The sequence below is a fragment of the Aspergillus foveolatus genome (assembly GCF_047715535.1).
Source record: "Aspergillus foveolatus strain CBS 279.81 unplaced genomic scaffold BDW70scaffold_8, whole genome shotgun sequence".
Classification (NCBI taxonomy): domain Eukaryota; kingdom Fungi; phylum Ascomycota; class Eurotiomycetes; order Eurotiales; family Aspergillaceae; genus Aspergillus; species Aspergillus foveolatus.
Genome location: NW_027396072.1, coordinates 288361 through 308040, shown reverse-complemented (window position 1 = coordinate 308040; position 19680 = coordinate 288361). Strand labels below are relative to the sequence as shown.

At 51.1% G+C, this 19680-nt stretch overlaps 4 protein-coding genes across 4 annotated transcripts; 2 read left to right on the top strand and 2 right to left on the bottom strand.

Moving 5' to 3' along the window:
- Nucleotides 1-144: 144 nt before the first annotated feature.
- BDW70DRAFT_116409 (uncharacterized protein) lies at nucleotides 145-5541 on the bottom strand. The gene is made up of 3 exons (XM_073734648.1): nucleotides 2190-5541; nucleotides 727-2136; nucleotides 145-672 (listed from the first exon to the last, which is right to left on the bottom strand). Exons 1-3 carry the CDS (start codon nucleotides 5406-5408, stop codon nucleotides 514-516), a joined length of 4788 nt encoding a protein of 1595 aa, XP_073598903.1. The 5' UTR covers nucleotides 5409-5541; the 3' UTR covers nucleotides 145-513.
- Nucleotides 5542-7731: 2190 nt separating this feature from the next.
- has1 (ATP-dependent RNA helicase HAS1) lies at nucleotides 7732-9996 on the bottom strand. The gene is made up of 4 exons (XM_073735795.1): nucleotides 9253-9996; nucleotides 8466-9187; nucleotides 8156-8416; nucleotides 7732-8088 (listed from the first exon to the last, which is right to left on the bottom strand). The coding sequence occupies exons 1-4, from the start codon at nucleotides 9854-9856 to the stop codon at nucleotides 7840-7842; spliced, it is 1836 nt and encodes a 611-aa protein (XP_073598902.1). The 5' UTR covers nucleotides 9857-9996; the 3' UTR covers nucleotides 7732-7839.
- A 3702-nt stretch (nucleotides 9997-13698) lies between these two features.
- Nucleotides 13699-15950, top strand: BDW70DRAFT_157214 (transient receptor potential ion channel family protein; the record flags this gene model as incomplete). The annotated part of the gene is made up of 2 exons (XM_073740316.1): nucleotides 13699-14071; nucleotides 14125-15950. 2 exons carry the CDS (start codon nucleotides 13699-13701, stop codon nucleotides 15948-15950), a joined length of 2199 nt encoding a protein of 732 aa, XP_073598901.1.
- Nucleotides 15951-16698: 748 nt separating this feature from the next.
- BDW70DRAFT_130324 (putative U1 snRNP complex component Yhc1) lies at nucleotides 16699-18059 on the top strand. The gene is made up of 6 exons (XM_073735794.1): nucleotides 16699-16841; nucleotides 16895-16900; nucleotides 17010-17111; nucleotides 17181-17309; nucleotides 17366-17431; nucleotides 17482-18059. The coding sequence occupies exons 1-6, from the start codon at nucleotides 16832-16834 to the stop codon at nucleotides 17877-17879; spliced, it is 711 nt and encodes a 236-aa protein (XP_073598900.1). The 5' UTR covers nucleotides 16699-16831; the 3' UTR covers nucleotides 17880-18059.
- The last annotated feature ends 1621 nt before the right edge of the window (nucleotides 18060-19680 follow it).

Sequence of the window (19680 nt, the reverse complement as noted above, 5' to 3'; positions counted from 1 at the left end):
ATGGCGAATAGCTTAGAGAAGAGGTAAAGGAGTGGATGAGGAAGATTAAGGCAGCTGGTTTTAATTCAGGTCGCGCTGAGGTAAACTGCCAGAGATGGGAGGAATGCACCCCCGCATATATAGTGGTTACCCCGCAGCGATGGTCGAGAGTGGGGGCAACACTCCGTATGGAGCATACCTAAGTAGTACTAGCTAAGAGCTGCAGTACTGTAGACAAAGTGCTATGGAGAAGCTGAGAGATAAGTGTGCTAAAGTTGAGGATGTTTGTGCAGGCTTTTCATTACACACATGACGGTAACAAATATGCAGCAAAGAAGGGAATCGCTAGGTAGATACATGAGAGTAAAGCGCCGTCATCAGTAAATGTAGTATATTATGGATGGTGTTTTGCAACATGCATGACGCCAGACACTGAAAGAAAGGGCGTAGAAAAGGGGGAAACCAAGAAGTTACTGCTCATGAGGTCGTGTCATAAATGAGAGATGCGCACTGAGTGTCAAACTCGCGCACTTATTAGTAGTCGTGCTCCTCGTCAACGTGTTCAGGGCTGTCGCGGTAATTTCGCCTTCTTCTGTTGGGGCTGTTGTATTGGCTATTGGAATTGAGAGGTCGAGGACCAGTCGGCTTGCGGGCGGGCGGCGTGCTGCGTCCAGGAGATTGCATGGCCGAGCTCTGTGTAGTGACGAGTCAGCATTATCCTATATTAATCGAGACTATGAAACTTACCCGTGACACAACGCGGTCGGCATACGATTGTTCCTCGCCCTCTTTGATTTTAGGGGGTCTCTCTGGAAAGAGTGGCCCATCGTCCTTGATCTTTGGTGGCCGCGGTGGTCCCTGGCGTGAAGACCGCATGCTAGCCTCCGAATAGCCTGCATCGGATATAGGGGATAGGCGGCTTGCGCCACTTAATCGCCGGTTCCCGTTGATAGCAGAGAAGCTAGGGTTTGAACCCCATTGATCCGAGTGATTCCCGGATGCGCCATAGATCTGCGCCTGGGATTCTAACTGAGATTGGTACCGACCAGTAGGACCCTGGCGCGGCTGGGGGTGTTGCATGTCGAGACTGTCCCTATGTGCGCGATATTTGGGAGCCTCCGAAACCTGAGACGGAACCAAGGGCGAGGGAGGCCGGTTCTCTTGCTGTGGCGACCCTTCATCGAGCGTGTAGTTTGACCGGAGTCTGTCATCACCTTGAGGATCGTAGTAGTCAGGTACCTTGTAAGGACCATGAGCCAAGTCAGATCCTGAACGTGACGCGTCAAAAGACACCCGCTCTTTCTTTCCTGGTTGCATGCTGTTTCGGATATTGTCTCCCATGGAGGAAGCCGTGGTCCTCGACCAACGGGAGATTTTGGGAAAGAAGGACGAGCTGCTGGACTTGTGTTTTCGCGCCTTGTCATTTGCTTTCGGTGTTGTCTCATTGCTGTTGCTGAGAGCTCCCGAGGCTACTGCTTCTCGTGGAGGTGTTGAAACAGGCGCAGACCCAGCTCTCTCCCGTCGGGGTTCCCTATTCTCCTGCAATGGCAGCTGCGGACTCAAGAACTCTCCGCGTTCGTCAAGTACATCCTCATCGGCTTCTGGAACAGTGCTAATACGAGTTTCGACATCTCTGAGCAATCCCGTGCCACGTGGTTCAGGCGCAGCTCGGGAGGAATTGGAAAGGAAGCCAGAGTGATCTCCAGGAGAAGATGTTCCAGCATGGCCTTCGGGTTCGTAGCCATCAGGGTCAACACTGGCAGGGCCTCGGCTTCGCATCATGTCATTTTGACTGGACCGCAGAGCTTCCATGTCGTCCAGAAGCTGTTCCAGCATATCCTCAATCCTTGAAAGGTCATTGCCAGACTTGAGACTCAATCCCTTCAGTGCACGCTTAAACAAGTTCTTACGCTTCGCTGGGGAATCTTCTCCATCATCCACAGATGCCTGACGGGTTCTGCTTCCACTAGCCGGTAGCGGGCGCGGACCGTTAATGGCCTTGTACGTTCGCTCATTCGAATCCAGAATCATCCCATCCTGTTGGGCGATGAATTTCTTCATCTCCTCGAATGAGTTGCGCATTTCAGCAGCGCTTCGAACTAGAGTCACCAGGATCTCCGTGTCTCGAGCATTGCGCTGGGCATCGCGAACCGTGAGCTGTACGTGTCAGACAATGTTTCCATTCGTTTAAACATTAAGCAAAGACTTACATGGTCCATTAGAGCAACGATATCTTTTGACTGGATCCTCTCGATACCCCGTCCTGTTGCACTGTCATACAAGGGTGAACCCACTCCATGGGAGTAGCCGCTGAAGTGTCGCTGATGCGATGGCTCGAATGAGTCATCTCCAGGGCTATCAAACAGGCCGAGGCCGTTGGTGTCAATCCCGCTAAACCCCTTGGTTCCTGGCTGAGGGCTTGGGGAGATAGGGTTAGCAGCGGAGACGTAGCCTTCGTCCTTGGCCCCAGGGGGTGTACTAAAGATGGGCCCATTCGCGTATTGCTGGTCCTGGTAGGCATCGGCATAATCGTCACCAGGATATAAGTCGTGGCCATATTCTTGTCTAGACGAAGCCAGCCCGAGACCAGCACCAGCCGCGGCAGCAGTAGCAGCGTTGTCGAAGAGAGGTGAATGACCGCCCTTTCCAGATGATGAATTGTACTGCCAGGTACTATCAGGGCCAACTCCTGCCGCGGGACCTTGAATGATTGACGGGTTCGTATTGATTTCTGATTCATCTTCCAGGCTTAGTTCACGGTCCTGTGGAGGAGGACTCTCGCCATGCTCGTCGGGCAATAATTCCACCGGCTCAGTTAAGTCATCAATTGATTGCGTGACGCTTTGGGGCGGGGACGTGACGCCCATCCGTCTAGGAAAGGAAGTTGCGTCTGGGCTCGAGGAAACATTGTGTTGCTGCTTCAGAGGGCTTCCTCGGCGAGAAGTGGGTGAATGTTGATTTAGCTGACCTAACGACCTTGTGCTGCCGGTCTCGCCTTGCACGAAAGTGTTCGACTGCGAGTGGCTTCCTCCAGACTGGTTCGACCTTGTGTCCAAGATTGACGGGTCAAGAACTGAGGCAACAGCCGACTCAACGGCAGCAGGATGGACAAATCGAGGATTCACGCCGACACCTTCGGCAACAGGGCGACCTTGGTTTGCCTTTTCGATAAAATCGCTCTCGCTACCGTCGGCGTAATTGGCCATGTGCTTCGGGCCGATGCTTGCAGTTTCCGCCAGTGAGTGACGGTAGGCTCCATCGTCTGACTCTTCTTGCCAATTCTTGTCTCTCAGAGTTTGGTTAGAAAGCACAGATGACCCTTCGTAGCCGAGGTCGGGACCAGCCTCCTTATGAAAGTGTGAAATCTCATCTTGGCTTTCAGCAGTGATGCCTTCCCGTTTAGACCTTGCCAGGTTCGTACTCGGTGCTGAGGAAAGTGAATCAATTGAGAGCTTTGGCTCCATTTCTCTCTCATCTCCCGAGTACTCCTGCGGGACATGCTGAGTCGAGCCTTGTCGGACGTGCGACTCACTCTGATTGCTGGCCACACTCTGGATTGGGCTGAGAGCGCGTCTGCTGCCCCCATAAACGAGCCCGTTAGAGTCAGAATGGGTGTCTAGCAGATTAGCCGCTGCCGCCGCGGCAATAGCGCCAGCAGCAGCCTCGACAGACGGCGAATAGCTCCATTCACGGCCATTGTCAGAGGCACTGTGAACCGACAAGTTGTGGCTTGACATATTACTGTGCTTAAGCCCCAAATCATGTCGCGACCCTCGAGGCTCAGGTTCTGCTGTTTGCTCAGAAAGAAGGGAGGCTCTTGTCATCTCCGACTCGAGAGCACTGCGGAACGGCATCGGAGCGACATTATGCTTTTGGAACACCAGTTCAGTCTCGTTGATGTTTTTAGGCTCGCTCCCTCTCCGTGATTCGGACTTGCCCAGACTTGAATTCGAGTCATGATGTTTGAGGTTGTTGGCGGTTAAACGACTGGCGACAATTCCAGCTTTCTCGGCGTCACGTAGACCTTTGCTCTTCTGTCGGCGTACCATATCTTGTTCGGACAGTTCGGGTCGTGAGCCCCTGACGTAGCCCGATTCCGCAGTCATCTCACTCTCCCGGCTTGCCCTACGCTCTTTTTGAGACGAGATAGATCCATCGGCAAGAACAATTCCCTCATCACGGCTGTCTCTGTTGAGAACAACCTTGGGCTTTCGCACGTTTGGAGCACTTGCGTGCTTGGAGAGTCGCCTTACAAGGCCATCGTGGGATTCAGAACTTGCTGGAGAGTGAGAAGAACTTATATCACGCTCAAACTTGGACGTGTTAGTCATAACCTTCTGGTCTTTTTTGAGTTCCTTCAACTCCGGCAAGATCAGTCTTCGAATTGCATCTTCAACCGTTTCGAGGAGCTTTGGGTTGTTCAAAGACGATTTAGATGTGTTGGAGCGGAAGGAGTATTGGTCCCCTGAGCGACGATGTGAAGAAACAGCGGAAGCGCTGAGCAAGCTAGACTCGGGACTTGCCATGTCGTCGTCTTTGGTATAGCCTCGATGTCGGGGAGACTTGGCCTCAACTTCCTGGTGGTCGGTGGCGATTCCTCGGTTTTTGCCCGCTCGGCGTTTACTGGAAGCGTCCCGGGAGTAATTGCTGACCTTCTCCGCAGCACGTTGAGCAATTCTCTCCGTACTCAGACTGCGGCTTCTTTGACGACTTGGCGTTTTGAGATAGTCTTTCGACTCCGGTTCCTCAAGCTCTGGGCTTTCGGTACGTTGCTGTTGTGCACCAGACGATGGAGCTTCGAGCATGCTATCCGCAGGCATGGACGAAATGTCCGAAGCTGGCAGATACCTGCGGTCGCGGGACAGTGTAGAGAGCTCACTGCCTTGGTCGCGATTTAGGAGTTCGATCTCCACTGGGCCGGGACTCTGATTTTCGTCTGCGGAAGAAGAATAGCTCAGGTCATCGCCTAATACTTCACGACCTGACTTTGACTTTGACGGAGATCCAAGAGAAATTCGCCGCGAATACGACGGCCTCCGATTTCCAGAGGAGTCGGTGATGTGGACGCTCGGCTCCTTAGACTTCTTCCTGGACGAGGGAGTGACTCGAACGCGGACACTCGGACGGGAGACTATCGCACCGCCAGAACCGCCAGAACCCTTCCCGCCCTCGAAGTACTCGATGAGCAGGGAGGTCTGGGAGTGATGCGCCGAGCGCGACAGTTTGGTGGAGTCCTCACCGCGGGAGCGGTGCTTCCGACGTGTGGGAATTGTGACGGGACTCCCGTCGTCGGGAATCGAATACGATGTCTTGTCTGTGCGGCGAGAGATGTCAGTTCCCAGATCTGTGCCTGTGACGCTGCTTCCAAAGCTGTCGACGATGGATTCTGTGGGGGCTGGTAGAAGCGGTCTGCGGGTGGTGATGCCCATGACGGAGGGAAGAGTGGGATATGTATTAATTCGTATAACTCCTTCAGGCGGCCAGAAAGTTCATGGTCTGCTGACTTTTTCCCTTTCCCAGACACCTGAAGCTCTCTCACTCTCTCTTTTCATCCAGAGTGAGGAGGGAGATGTGAAGCAGTTGGGCAACGGGGAAAGATTGGGCTCGGGAAAGGGAAGGGGGCAGGGCCAGGGAAGTATGGGGTGACCTGAGCCCCGATGTTAACAGAAGAAGTGTTAACACTGATCGGTTGGATCGATGTACAGTCTTCAAAATAAGGGTTGGTCAGGGCGCGAACGGAGAGAAGTGGCAGGCGGGGTGTGGGGAGGTAAGGAATGTAAGGCTGAGGCTGTCAGGTATAAGGGAAAAGGAAAGAAATTCAAGCGTACCAGCGCAGATGAATTGATGAGGGAGGGATGGAATGTAGGAGGAGCAGCTGATCGGTAGATGGTCTCAAGGAGGGATGCTGATGATGGTAGGTGGATGGAGGTGAATTGAATTGAGGCTTGCTGGACGTTGGACGAAGGCAGACTTTAGCGGCTCACCATCCCAGCACCAGCCAGGCGAAGAATTGCTGCCGCAGGGCGAAAAAGGCAGACCTAGCAAGAAAGAGAATAGAAGCAGAAAACAAATAAATCACGAGCAAGGCGAGAAACGATGGAGACGGGCAGAAGTGAAAAGGAATCGAGCGGGCGAGAAAAAGAGAAGGCTGGGGAGGCGCAAAAAAGTCGTTCGACCGACGAACAATTGAGCGATACGCGCTGACGGGCAAATGGCAATTGGCAAGTAGTGAAATAAAACTCAAGCAGAGCTCCAACCCTGATTGACCGGACTTTCAAGGTTTTGCTCTTTGCGGGAGCAAACGCAGCCTTCGTTGGAATCGGCGTCCAGAGACTGTTTGGGGCTATGCTCCGTACTCTTCGTTCTCAAATACCTGTCAAGCAGACTAGAAAAAATAATAAACAGACAAAACCATCCTTTGGATCCCAACAGCAACGAATGCTGTCTTCAAGGTGGCTGCTGGAGACCATCACCACGCAAGGCGACTTTCCATACTTCTTATGTTGGTAAGTAGCAGCCTCTAATTGTCTTGGGCAGTACCATGACCAACCGGCAAGTCTCTCCATACTCAACTATCTACGTTGGACATTAGTGTTCACAGTAGTTTGAAGAATCTCATATCCTCGAGCACCCAGCTCCTACTCCGTGCTCTGCCTGAGTTTGTCTCTAGAGGCCAGTGTTACTCGGTGCTTGCAACGGTCCCTGGGCTCCCGGCAGCCATTTTGCAAATATACCGTGATGTAAGGAGAGCGGGAATTGCTCCTAAGCCAGTATACAGGTACAGATTAAGGCCCAGCCAGACAGCTCAGAACTCTCCAGGCTTAGCTCAGATCTCCCATTTCCCGATTCCGCAACCGTGCAACCCGAAGTGAGCACTCCCTACAGAGTCTCTTCTACCTACCAGTATAGAAGAGACCAAACAACCCAAGACACCAAAGTTGCACCTGTGCATCCGTTCCCTCGTTCCTGCCTGGTCCTCACAGAGCATGACCACGAGAGCATGTACGTACGGAGCAGAGACAGGGCCTAAACTGCATCAGTGGTAGTCGGCTCACCGCGGGTCTCCCGGGACAACCATCGATTGGCGATGATTGGCGATCCTGCTGCCAACTCATCAACGCCCATTTATCACATCACATTTGGCACCGACGTCTACCAGTCAAGGCGGCTGGTTGGGTAAGGGTATTCCTGGCTGCCATAACTGCCGAGATAATCATCACACGGAATAATGCAGTTGGAACCTAACCTTGAGCTCAGTTGGTTTGAGATTTGGCCCCGCAGCCCGATGGAGGCCGTAGACGGAGTCCTCAAGAGTACGGGAGAGGCGGTCTCCAGCCACCGGCCACTTCTCCACTCGTAGCCAATAGAACTCTGCCTACGAGAGTCCAGCCACTTTGTTTCTTGACACTTGCGTTCAACTGTTGACGCTCGGGTTCTCTGAAGATGGTTTAAGAAGTAAGAACCGTGGAACCGAAATTGAGCCCCTGGTTCCCGCACTTTATTGCAGTGACCTCACATGTTACTTCAAAGTAAGTGCGGTTTAGGTTATCGCTTGGAATGAAGGGTGATCTGATCTGATCTATCCATGCCTTTGATCACTAATTAAGCTTATCCCTGCAACCTCCTTGCATCCAAAGCCATGTTTCGTCACATTATGGAACAAACATTCAATCAGTCTGTAAGGTTGTCCAGGGGTTGTGCCTGGACCCGATTCTTCTACAAGTTCTACACTGGAAGAAGCACCTTAGATGCTTAGTGAACTTTTGAATAATAATAAATGAATCAATATCTCATGTACAAGCGCAAGCAAATAACTCCGAACCTTATGCTAATCACAAAGCATACCAAGGCAAACCAAGATTAATCATCCTCATGCTTCCTCTTGAACTTCAGGCCCTTCGGCTGACTACCGTAACTGCGTCTTCCCTGCTGTTGTTGCTTCTTGTCTCTGCTGAGACTGGACCCAAGCTGGATGTCAATACGCGGTGGCGTCGAGAAGCCGAAGCTCTTCGCCACTTTAACGAGATCGAGCTTGTGCACGTCGAAAACGGAGCGCAGGGAGTGAGAGGCGTACGCCTGGAGGTAGGAGCGGTAGCCGTCTTTGGCGGACTAGAGGGATGGGTTAGTACGTACAAATCGTTCACATTTCAGAGCGAGTTCTGGGCTAGAAGCTTACCTTGTTGAGGTAGTAATTTTGGCTGATCAGCTTCTCAAGTTGAGACTGGACGTTCACAATCTTCTTTGCTGGGAAGTCGAACTCCACGACGGGTACTCGGGCTTCTTTGAGGTACTTCAGGAACCCAACTTCAGACGGCTGCAGGAACATCAAGCTGCGGCCCTTGCCATTGGCTCCACGGGCGGTACGTCCGACTCGGTGGATGTAGTCTCGGGTGTCGTCTGGGGGATCGAACTGGATGATCCAGTCGACGGCAGGGATCTAAAGATGTCAGTGGGCTATAGATACTCCAGAGAAAAAGAAGACATACATCTAGTCCTCTTGCGGCAACGTCTGTGCAGATCAAGACTCCTTGCTTGGCGTTACAGAACTCAAAGAAGGTGTTGGTTCGCTTCTGCTGCTTCTGCTTTCCGTGTAGGTCCAGCACTGGAAGGTCAATGTAGTTGAGGAGTTCAGCGTGGTATTTCACGCAATTGCAGCTAGAGAAGAAGACAATTATCTTCTTCTTGAGGTTGCGCTTCAGGAAAGAGAAGAGCAGCAGGAATCGCTTGTCAGCCTCGCAAATGACATATCCCTGCTCCAATCCCTCCACTGTGCTGTGTTCCTTCCTGTGATCGACGTTGATATACAGAGGTCCAGGTCGGAGCGATATCCGCGCCAAGTCCTCGACTTTGGTGGTCTGGGTGGCAGAAAACAGCATAGTCTGTCTGTCTTCGTTGGGGAGGATCTTGATGATCTGGCGCATCTCATCCTCGAAACCGACTTCCAGGATTCGGTCCGCTTCATCGATGACTAAGGTCTTCAAATTCTTGAAGACAAAGCCGGGGGTGTTCTGCAGGTGATCGAGTAGACGACCAGGTGTCGCAATGAGTAAATTAACACCCTTTGTAAGCTTCTCCGCTTCTGCTCGTCGGTTTGCGCCTCCAATAACAATACCATATGTCTGGCTGTGTGCCGTGAGAAGTTCCCTTGCCACGCCGAAAATCTGCAGAGCCAGCTCGCGCGTTGGGGAAACCACAATAACACCGGTGCCTGTTTTAGCATGTTCGATTAGGACAATCAAGACCATTAGCAAAGAGAAAAGGAAGCCAGCATACCGTTCCTAGGCTTAAACCGCAGCGCACTGAGCATCTCAATGGCCGGAATCAAGAATGCCAACGTCTTTCCAGATCCTGTCTTCGCAGCACCAAGAACATCACGGCCCGCAAGGAGCGGAGGGATTGTCCGTTGTTGGATTTCCGTCATTGTCTCAAATCCCATCTCCTTAATACCCTGAAGCGTCTTCTCCGAAAGACCCAACTCCGTGAACTTTTTGGGGCCCCCATCGGGCTGCGGTAGGCTAACCGCATCAACAGAAGGAAGATCCGGTACGTTCGCCTTTCCAGAATCCTCTTCTACGTTATCCTTCTCGTCCTCTTCCTTCTTCTTCTTCTCCTCGTCGTCACTCTCGCTCTCCTCCTCGTCGCTAGGCGAATGGCTCACTTTCCGCTTTTTCTGCGCTTCCTCCTTCACGACCTTTTTCGCAAGCTCAACATCCTTGTCCTTGATCGACTCAGTTATAGTCTCAGTTGCTTTGGTCTCCGCTCCATTTTCAGCAGGCGAGGTAGCAACCCCATTGTCAGTGGCTTCGCGAGCGCTTCCTCCGTGCTTTCTCTTGCGCTTCTTTGAGATGGTTTTGGCAGTATCCACGGCGGCCGGCATCGTGCCTGCGATTCGTAGACTTCCTGGAAGTAGGTTGGGACGAATTATCGATTGGCAAGCCTGCGGGAACTTGAATTTTTCCCAAGGCGGTTTTCTTTTTTTTTTCTTTCCGTCTCCGCATCACGTGGTGATAAGATATAAACTTATATGTGCCTGATGTTCAAGGCAGTAATTACATGAGGCATCTATATCCATCCTAGTGAACTTTTTTGAGGGCAAAATATACAGCCTTGGTGGAAATTTCTCACTGGAATCCATCTCGTCACTCTACAGACGGGTGTACATCACCGAATGCTAGACTCACCCCTGCGTAAGTCAATATACGTGTACTCAAATTCACGTTATTTAACACCTCTGGGTACTGCTCGAGTAATAGTTCCTTCAAACATGACAACGGGTAAGGGAATAAAAAGCAGTCCCTAAATATCGGTCTGGCTTTCAACAGCCGTCTGTATATAGAGTTGCAGTAACCCTATGTTTTCGAAGAGCGACCTACCTCTTTGCGACTTAATAGCATCCAACAGCTACCGAGATTCGCCCCAGGTATTGGTGCGCAGATCACCGAATGAAATGTTTTGTGTGCTATTAAACAATGACTGCCATGGCATATGCTCTTACAGTTAAGATGCGGCTCCAGCAAGCACAGAGCTTGCACAGATAGTGGCTGGGCAGAGAATACCTCGAAACAGCTGTCGCATCGAATGACTGATAACTTGGACGTCTACTTCGTCAGATCTGCAAATACGGACTCTGCATCAGTCGAGTCTCTCTGACTACGCGAATGCTGGAATGGACTACCCTTTGTCCACAGGAATTGACGGTTTCACCAGCACTTCTGGCACACGGGGCCATGAATAACCTCCCTTTCCTTGCAGTCGTCATAGCTTACTTCATAACGTATGACGCGAAACTCAATTCAGAATCTGCAAGTTGGGGGCCTGAATGTCGTTGAAATTCGTGACCGTAGAACGGCAGAACGACTCCGCTGGTCCAACTCAATCGATCTGCGGTGGGATGAATCCTGAACGCGACGCCTATGCTGATCTGTAGCTCCCTCTTTTCCGACGCAGAGGATCAACTCCATCTCAGATCACCTCCGCTTTGACAGAGTAGATGATCGCGTAACCGTGCCCTCACTCACGGTCTTCTGGTTACCTTGGCTTGTCTTAACCAGCTTCGGGTTTCAAGAGAGGTCAAGACTGATCTGCGGGCTTCTCAAACCCGTGTCGATCAAAATCTTTGTGTCATCAGCCCCACTGAGATCTTCGCCTTTCCATTTCTGGCGGCCCGATGGGGAAGGCTGGGATGTCTCGGGTAAAGAGCAAAGGGTGCCGGCCCATCTACAGGGCATGTCGTGCGAGAGTCTATAACAGAATTAGCATAAATTATGTGGGATTGGACGACAATCGGGGTCCATCCACCCCCAGAAGTACACGGTGGCACGTCTACGTCATTCCCAGTGATGATAACAGGTTCCTGTTGCGTTTGACGCAGAATGTGCCTGTTGCATTTAACTTTGCTGTTAATTGACTCTCTTCTCCGGTGCTAAGGGTTGCACAGCCCTTCGGACCGGAGACCATGGTTCAAGAATAAATTAGCTGCCAAAGCCACCGAAGACAGGAGAAAGCTTGGGAGGGAAAACATGACGGTCTCTCAAGCCTCCGGAGTAAGCGGAAATAGGATGCTGACCCATGCATGAGAACAAAGTGCAGAAGCAAAGCCGATGAGCCGCCGAATGCCGCCGAATGCTGCGCATTGTCCGTTTTGGTTGTGCTATATTCACGGCCAGATACCAGGCCTGAGCAACAAGACTCGCCGTCATCTGTACATCTGTAATTTTTTGCCCAGCGAGCAATCCTGGGGTCAGTCTTGCTGAGCTATAAAGCTTATCGAACAAATGAAAAACGTGATAAAGGACAAAGAGATTGGACCCTTGAAGATCCCAATTCATGTCTGGTGCACTCATCAGTGGTATCAGCTGTCACTCTCAGCTCCACGTGCAAAGACATAGAGAGACATATGACACGCGCAAGGCCGGCAGATTTTTTGATTGTTGACTGGAGTTATGAGACTGAGACAAGGACTCCGAAAGGGTCTCCGTGGCGCTGCAAAGAAGCAAACTGGCTCATTCTTTGGAAATCAGCTTGAGACCTTGAGTAGCAATTAAATGATCAGACCAGCAAGAACTCCGTTCTCCGATATTTGCTCGTACTCGTTTTTCTTAGGGAGGGGGCTGTGCAACGGGGGGCGAACACATAATCCCCTCAGCAGGCTCGGCGCTAAGGCAATGCAGAAAAGGAACGGATTCTCTTTTGAATGGTGCCTTCTGGTCAATGTTAAATGGTTAAGCAAATAGCAAATCGTTTACCAACTAAAATAAAAAAATCATGGGGCTTTGATCTGGTGAGCGCTTGAAAGGGTTCAAGAGGCTGGATGTGATTGCAGGTAATGCAATGGTGGTTAAGACAAAAGTCTCACTTGTAAATCCCATTAGCCTTTTTCGAACTAATTGCACTTATTAATAGCATTGAAACATGGCCACCAAATAAATAGGCAGAAGCATAACCATGGCTCATGGAACGGCGGCAAAGTGGACAACTTGTTAAGAGGTGACAAGCTTGGCAGGAGGAAGAGTTCATCATCTTGATGGCATCAGCAGTGGTGTCGCTTGTCGCAATCGCTTGGCCGTTACGTTGGTAATAATTATGAAGGAACCCTCGTCGACTATCAGTGGGCACAAATCAGAGGCTGAGTCTGTGGATCGAGCGTCTGGGAATCATCCATAATTGGGCCTGGAACTGAGATCCCCTGAGGACGCGCGTGCACTATTCATTGTCTTCTAACGATACTATTGAATATAGAACTGATACAGAGATCTCGAAACTCTGCTCTGATTCAAACCTCCAGTTTCAGGTCAACCCAAAAGCTTCTCTGGAACTCTTTACCTGCGAGTGCAACCAGCTGCCCTGGAGTCAGTCGACCCTCGAAGGTAATCCTCTCTTTGTGTCCCAGAATAGAACGCCCAGGGCATTCTCCTCCAGGCTCCAGCTCTATTGGTTCACCCGCACTTCGCTGCTTCTCAGGCCCATCAGTCCCGTGCTGAGTCATCCCATCCCCATTCTGCATTCCAGTGAGCGAGAGTGAGCCGGAGCCCTTCTCAACTGCGTTCCCGACCGTCTCTCTTCCAACCGTGACGAGATCCCCTGAAGAACCATCTCTGCCACGCCGGGACTGACATTCCACTCTCCGTCATCTCTTTCGCTTCTCTGCCCCCTCTTTTCTGCTGGTCCTTTTTTTTCCCTCGTTCTCCTCCCATCCTCGATCTCACGCCTGTGCGTCGGTTTGAAGATCCGGTTAGGAGACGCTCATCAACCCATCTACACCAACCTCCCTCTTCGGCAATACTGGGTGTCGCCGCCACGCTCGCTTTTCACTACTCCAACCCCTCGACTTTCGCTCTCCAATACTCTTCAGTTCTTCGACCTTCACTGTTCCTTCCACCTTTGATACTAGACCCATTTCGCCTTGCGGCGACTCGCTCCTTTTCCCATCGACGATCCATGACGCTGTCAAATTGACATCACACCTTACAATAATCACTACATTCACCAAAAGCCACTCTTCGAATCCAACGCCATATTCTTTATCTCAACTGCGACCCGCGTCACCTACTTCCATATCAGAACTGTTGGTTTTATTAAAGGCTTCCGCATCCGGCGCCGCCAAGCCCAGCTCTCGAGCGAATACAACATTCAACTCTTCGTTGCTACGACAGGGCTTCTTTTAACAGTCTTCTCCCCTTTCGATTCAGAGCGGCGGGGGTAGGACATAGATTCGTCAAAATGCGGTCAATATCGGTTTTACTCTGTTTCCTGGTCGCCCTCATCCATACACCTCTGGTAACCGCCGAGAGGCTCATTGAATCCAAGGCCCTCACCTTATGTCAGGATAGCTCGAACTTTACAGCCACCTATTTCCATGTCAGATATACGCCAAATAATAATTCGCTCTTAATCGGCTTCGATGGAGTATCCTCCATCTCTGGTTATGTCGAGGCCACAATTGTTCTCGATGCCTACGGTTATACCGCTGTGAGACAGACATTCAACCCCTGCGATATGGAATTGGAAGGTCTGTGTCCCATGAACACCGGTCCCATGAATATTCGAGACGCTCCTATTACTATTGGCGACGACGTAGCATCCCAGATTCCAGGTACGTGTTCCGGATTGCAGGCTAACGAGGAAAGGCATTGACGACTCTTTCAGGAATCGCGTATACTGTTCCAGATCTTGATGCATCTGTCCGTGTTTATATCAATTCCACAACCACGCACGAAAGTATTGCTTGTCTCGAGGCTAGTCTTTCGAACGGTAAGACCGTTTACCAAAAGGGCGTGGGATGGGCTACGGCCATCATTGCCGGCTTGGGCTTGACTGCCTCTGCCATCACCTCCGGACTTGGGCATTCAAACACCGCCGCGCACGTCGCAGCTAACGCTCTTTCTCTCTTCTCCTTCTATCAATCGCAAGCGATGATTGGAATGACTTCTATTCACATGCCGCCAATTGTCACGTCCTGGACCCAGAATTTTCAATGGAGTATGGGCATTATCCGTGTCGGCTTCCTTCAGGACATCTGTACGTGGTACCAGCGCTCCACAGGAGGCACTGCTGCGACACTCCTTTCGGAACTCTCGACCGTCTCCGTTCAACCCCTGAAGAAACGTGCTTTTGATGCCGCGTCGGGGTTAGTTCCAAGGACTGTCGGGGCATTGATCAAACGATCAGGTGCGGAAAGCGAGAAAGCCACTTCTGAAACCGTGGAAGTGCGTGGAATCGATCGTGTTGGGTTCATTGCTGGTATTGAGGAAACCAACATTTTCTTGACCGGTTTCATTTTCTTCGTCGTTTTCGTGGCTCTGGTGATGCTCCTCGTCGTTGCCTTCAAAGGAGCATGCGAGCTTCTTGCTAAGCATGGGAAGATGAAGAGCGACAAGTTCCTGGACTTCCGTAACGGATGGAGGGTTGTCGCCCGTGGTATCTTGTTCCGTTTGACTTTGATTGGTTTCCCTCAAATGTGCATCCTTTGCTTGTGGGAATTTACTCGCAACGATTCGCCTGCTGAAATAGTCCTCGCTGTGATAATGCTCCTCTCACTTTTCGCTGCGTTGGGTTGGGCTTCATTCAAGGTCATCAGCCTAGCGAAACGGTCGATCGCACTGCACAAGAACCCGGCCTATATCCTTTACTCCGACCCGACTTGCTTGAACAAGTGGGGCTTCCTCTATGTGCAATATCGAGCAACCGCTTACTACTTTGTTATCCCCGTGCTGGGCTATCTCTTCGTCAAGGGCATGTTCATTGGCCTCAGTCAGCCGGCTCCCGTGGTGCAAACCGTCGCCTATGTCATCATTGAAGCGGCTATGTTGATTGCAGTTAGCGTTCTGCGGCCGTGGATGGACAAGAAGACCAATATCTACAATATTTCCATTGCGGCGGTCCAATTTTTGAACGCCATCTTCCTTCTCTTCTTTTCCAATGTCTTCAATCAACCAGGACTGGTGACCGGAGTTATGGGTGTCGTCTTCTTCGTCATTAATGCAGTTGCTGCGTTGGTTCTTTTGATTTTGGTGCTCATTGGATCTATCTATGCATTTGCTTCCAAGAACCCCGACACCCGCTATCAGCCCATGAGGGATGACCGTGGCTCCTTCATCAAGTCACAGACCCAGCTAACAACTGAACTGGATGCATTGGGTGCCACCGCTCGCGGCGACATGAAGACAACCCCCTACAAGGCCAATCCTTTTGATGATGAAAACGGCTCATTTTCCAGCGGCAATGGCGCCAGCGTTAGCCGTCAGAATCTTGAGCCGAACCCCACTGGGTTGCCTAACCAGGCCCCTCATTCTCCCGTTGACCCGTCGCTGCCATTATTCCCTAGTGACAACTCCAGCGCGCGAGGACCTGGTAGTAGCGCTGATACCATTCAACGGTCACAATCGCCGATTCCTCGAAGCTTTACCTCGTCGCCTTATCGAACACAGAACAACCAAAGCCCGTGGCAAAGAGGGGCAGGTTATGACCATTAAAAGAGTTTCTCGCCTTTTTTTTTTTTTCCTCTTTTCCCGCTTTCAAACGATTGCTTTTTTTAGCTTTGCTTAAAGAGATGAAGTTATGGCCGAGTACGGGAAGGGATTGACCGCTCGACCCGTGCTTTATTCATTTTTCCATTCATGGGTGCTCCCATAGCGCCCCGCCTTTTTTCTATTTTGAATTTGCCCACTTACCTATACTGTGATATACTGGACTCTCTTTTCCTTTCCTCTCACCACCTCTCTCCCGCCCTCCTTTGGCTCAACCAGGATTTCCTTACAATTTTCTCACTTTTTTTATCCTCCGTTCTACGTATACTCGGCGTTCTAAAGCATTGGATCTGGAGATAGGACTTGGGTTTGCGGTCATTGTGCGTTTTTTTTTTGGCAGGGTTCACCCGATGCACCCGTTTGCTTTTGTTCGAATTACTGTAATGGAAGCCTTAAGGTAACCATAATGATATTAAGCTGCGTCGATTCGACGTTAGCTAAAATAATTAAACTTCCCTGCCTAATTGTAAAGCCGTGAGGCGCCGTTGTAGATTGTATGTCATAGTACCGGTCGTTGAATATCTCTGAATTGACATAAATCGCCTCGAAGTTATAGTAATTGGCGTCCTTCATGGTTAAAAGCTTTCAGAGAAGCATATACGCTATTCTGCCCTGTCTGACCGCCTTGAGATAGCCTCGCATCGAATATCTTCATCGAAGCTCCACGTGCGACCCAACGCCATCGCCGGACCGCAAACAGAATCAGAAACACCTTAGTCAACACTGAAGATTTTAGTTGAGGTGCTTGGCGAGTTATTTGGCTACAACCCAGCTTGAGCTCGATTGCTACAAATCACGAGTGTAGCTCCGGCGCTCAAAGATTCAGAATGCCGAAATATAGGTGACCCTTTTCCCCTCCAGCATCTTGCTTCAACTGACCTTCAAGGCACTCTTTTGTAGGTTATATTGCGCTCTCTTCCCTTTGTCACTCGCAACACAATATCTATCGGATTCGACCTGAAACTCGCCGCAAGTCCCTTGACTAACACCATACCTGGTATACAGGCGATTACTGCGATGTCTACCTGACACACGACTCAATGAGCGTGCGCAAGGCGCACAACTCCGGACGAAACCACCTAAGGAACGTTGTGGAATACTATCAACGTATGTCACCTGACATGCCATACTAATCTGTGGTGGCCTGCAAACTCAAGCTCACAACTGCAATTGCAGAAATCGGACAGGAGAAGGCACAATCAGTCATCGATTCCATCACGTCCTCATACGCCGCAGAAGGGCAGGCTGTGCCGAACCCCGCTATGGTTCCCCCGGGTGCTTACCCGCCTCCGTTTGGGTTTCCAGGTGCGTACTCTCTTCGACCGCGACACGTAAGAGCTAATACTGATACCCTCTATCAGGCCAATTTCCTCCTCCCCCGTTCGGAATTCCTCCTCCTGGCCCAGGGGGTGCCGCCATGCCACCACGTTCGTTTCCGCTCTCCTGCTTCTAATCCACAAACACTAACCCTCATCAGCCCCCGGAGCACGAAACCTCCCCTTCCCTCCACCATTCCCCCCGTCATCCGGCCCCATGGGGGCACCTCCAGGAGCAGGCCCGGCTGGTCTCCCAGCTCCGCCTAACATGCCTCCCAACATGGCTGCTCCCCCCGGCTCCGCGCCTCCACCTGGCCAATTTCCTCCACCGCCAGGCGGCTTCCCCATCCCACCTCCAAACTTCCAGGGCGGATTCCCTCCTATGTCTGGCGCGCCTGGCCAAGGCCCTGCAGGGTTCAGTCCCAGTCCTGGTCCCGGACCTTCTGGACCTCCTGGCGGCGGATCTGGACCAGATGCGCCAGGCGGGTTTGCGCCCCCCCCTGGTATGGGCCCTGGGGGCTTGTCAGGGCCGCCGCCGGCTTTGGGAGATAAGCGATGATTTTTCCGGTACTTTTTCTGTGAACGTTGTTGCTGTCGATGCCAGATAGACTTTTTATCTTCCGTCTTTAACTCATGTTTTTTCGGCGTCAATGGTGTTCGTTATGCTAGTTTCTTAAGAGTGAAAAAGCTGGGAACAATATACGAGGTGGCTATTGCATAATGAATACTTAGTTGAACTCATCAGAAATGGTACGTAGCAGGTGCTCAACAATTCCAACAGCTTGTCCCAACATAGATGGCGCAATATAGGCACTTATTCCAGCGGTGGGCTCGTTACGGTTGCTGTGTAGACTTAGCAGGGGGAGTACGGAAATAAATATATGTTTTCCGGAGTAAACTGTCAGCATTTACAGCTAGGCCATAAAAACCAATTGGCAATATGCCGGTCCTTATATTCCAACATAAACTAGGCCCTGGAAGAGAGTGTGTCAGTGCTAACCTGACAGGCCATACAACCTGCTAAATATCTATTGAGATCTATGTGAATTGACAGCCTTCTGCGAAATTGTCTGCTTGGTGTCTACCCCATACTGATTAAACCGGTAGGGGTACCTTGCAGACAGAGTCCTTGAACCAAGGGACATGGGGCAAGTGGTTTGGGCTGCCTCATTGCCGTCTGAATTAACCCTAATGGAGTAGCTACCTGCTAGTGTTCATTTTTTTATCCCTGGCGGGCTCGTCTGTTATTAATCTGGCGAAGCTCATCCCTTGAGAGAAAGCTGTTGCGGGGTTCCTAGTATCTCGCCCAATATGCGGAGGCGCTGGGGTACCAAGTAATAAGTTGGAGACGTAAAGTAGCCATCTCCGCATTTCCCCCTTTCTTTCCGCTTGGGGATTTTGTAACTCTTGGGGTCGCAATTTACTGTAGGGTAATGTACTCGCTACTAGGACCTTTAACCCATTGTTCAAGCGTTAAGCTTGCTGCCTTGGACAATCACTCCACGTTTTGCATGTAGACCACCTGCATGAGTTGACGGCATTATCCTGAGATTGGAGATCCACGCGGCTGGGAATCATACGTAATACATCGTGGGGTACTCCGTAGACACTGCCAACGAAGCGAAATAATAGGCGTTGCAGGACCCCAGGTAAACCAATGGGCTGGGACGGCGAGTCGGTCCCTGAGTGGACAGCACACTGTGAAAACCGATCCTTGGAAGAAGAAAGAAGATGGGGAAGTGAAAGGGCCTCCATGTAGCCAGGAACCTATTTACTGCGCCGTTCATAGAGTCAGGTTATTTTGAGAGCATCAGGTGATACTAGAAAGAGTGGCAGCCGAGGTGGGAAGGAAAAATACTATAGTCTGTACGTCATGTTGTGTGACTGTGACCTGGCCAGGCCGCCTAGGCACTTTCCGGGGGTGAAATCCGGGGAAGGATCTCGAAGCCAAATCTCGGCAGACTGGCAGAGCAGACCTGTTTTGGGCCAGGTCAGGGCACCACCCTCTCACTAAGCCATGGAGTCGTTTCCAGCTCAACCGTCCTGGCCGCATGACTGGTAAATTTCGACCGAATGTCTCGACTCTCACCGAGTCATCACCTTGAACAGTCGAAAACGGCAAGACGCGGTCTCCAAGGTCTCAAGTGGAGCTGCAAATTTTTCAGCCGAACCCACTTCTATCCGCAGCCTGACTTGGCCTGGTTTGGAAGCAGCTTCCTCTTTTGTAAGCAGGCTAAGCAGCCCTGCAGCAGATCTGGGGTAATCAATCCTGCGACTTGCGCAATATATCTTTATATGCCTCATATACAGGACGTAGCTTCACATTCTGCGAGCTCGTATTATTACCTGATTATTACCAG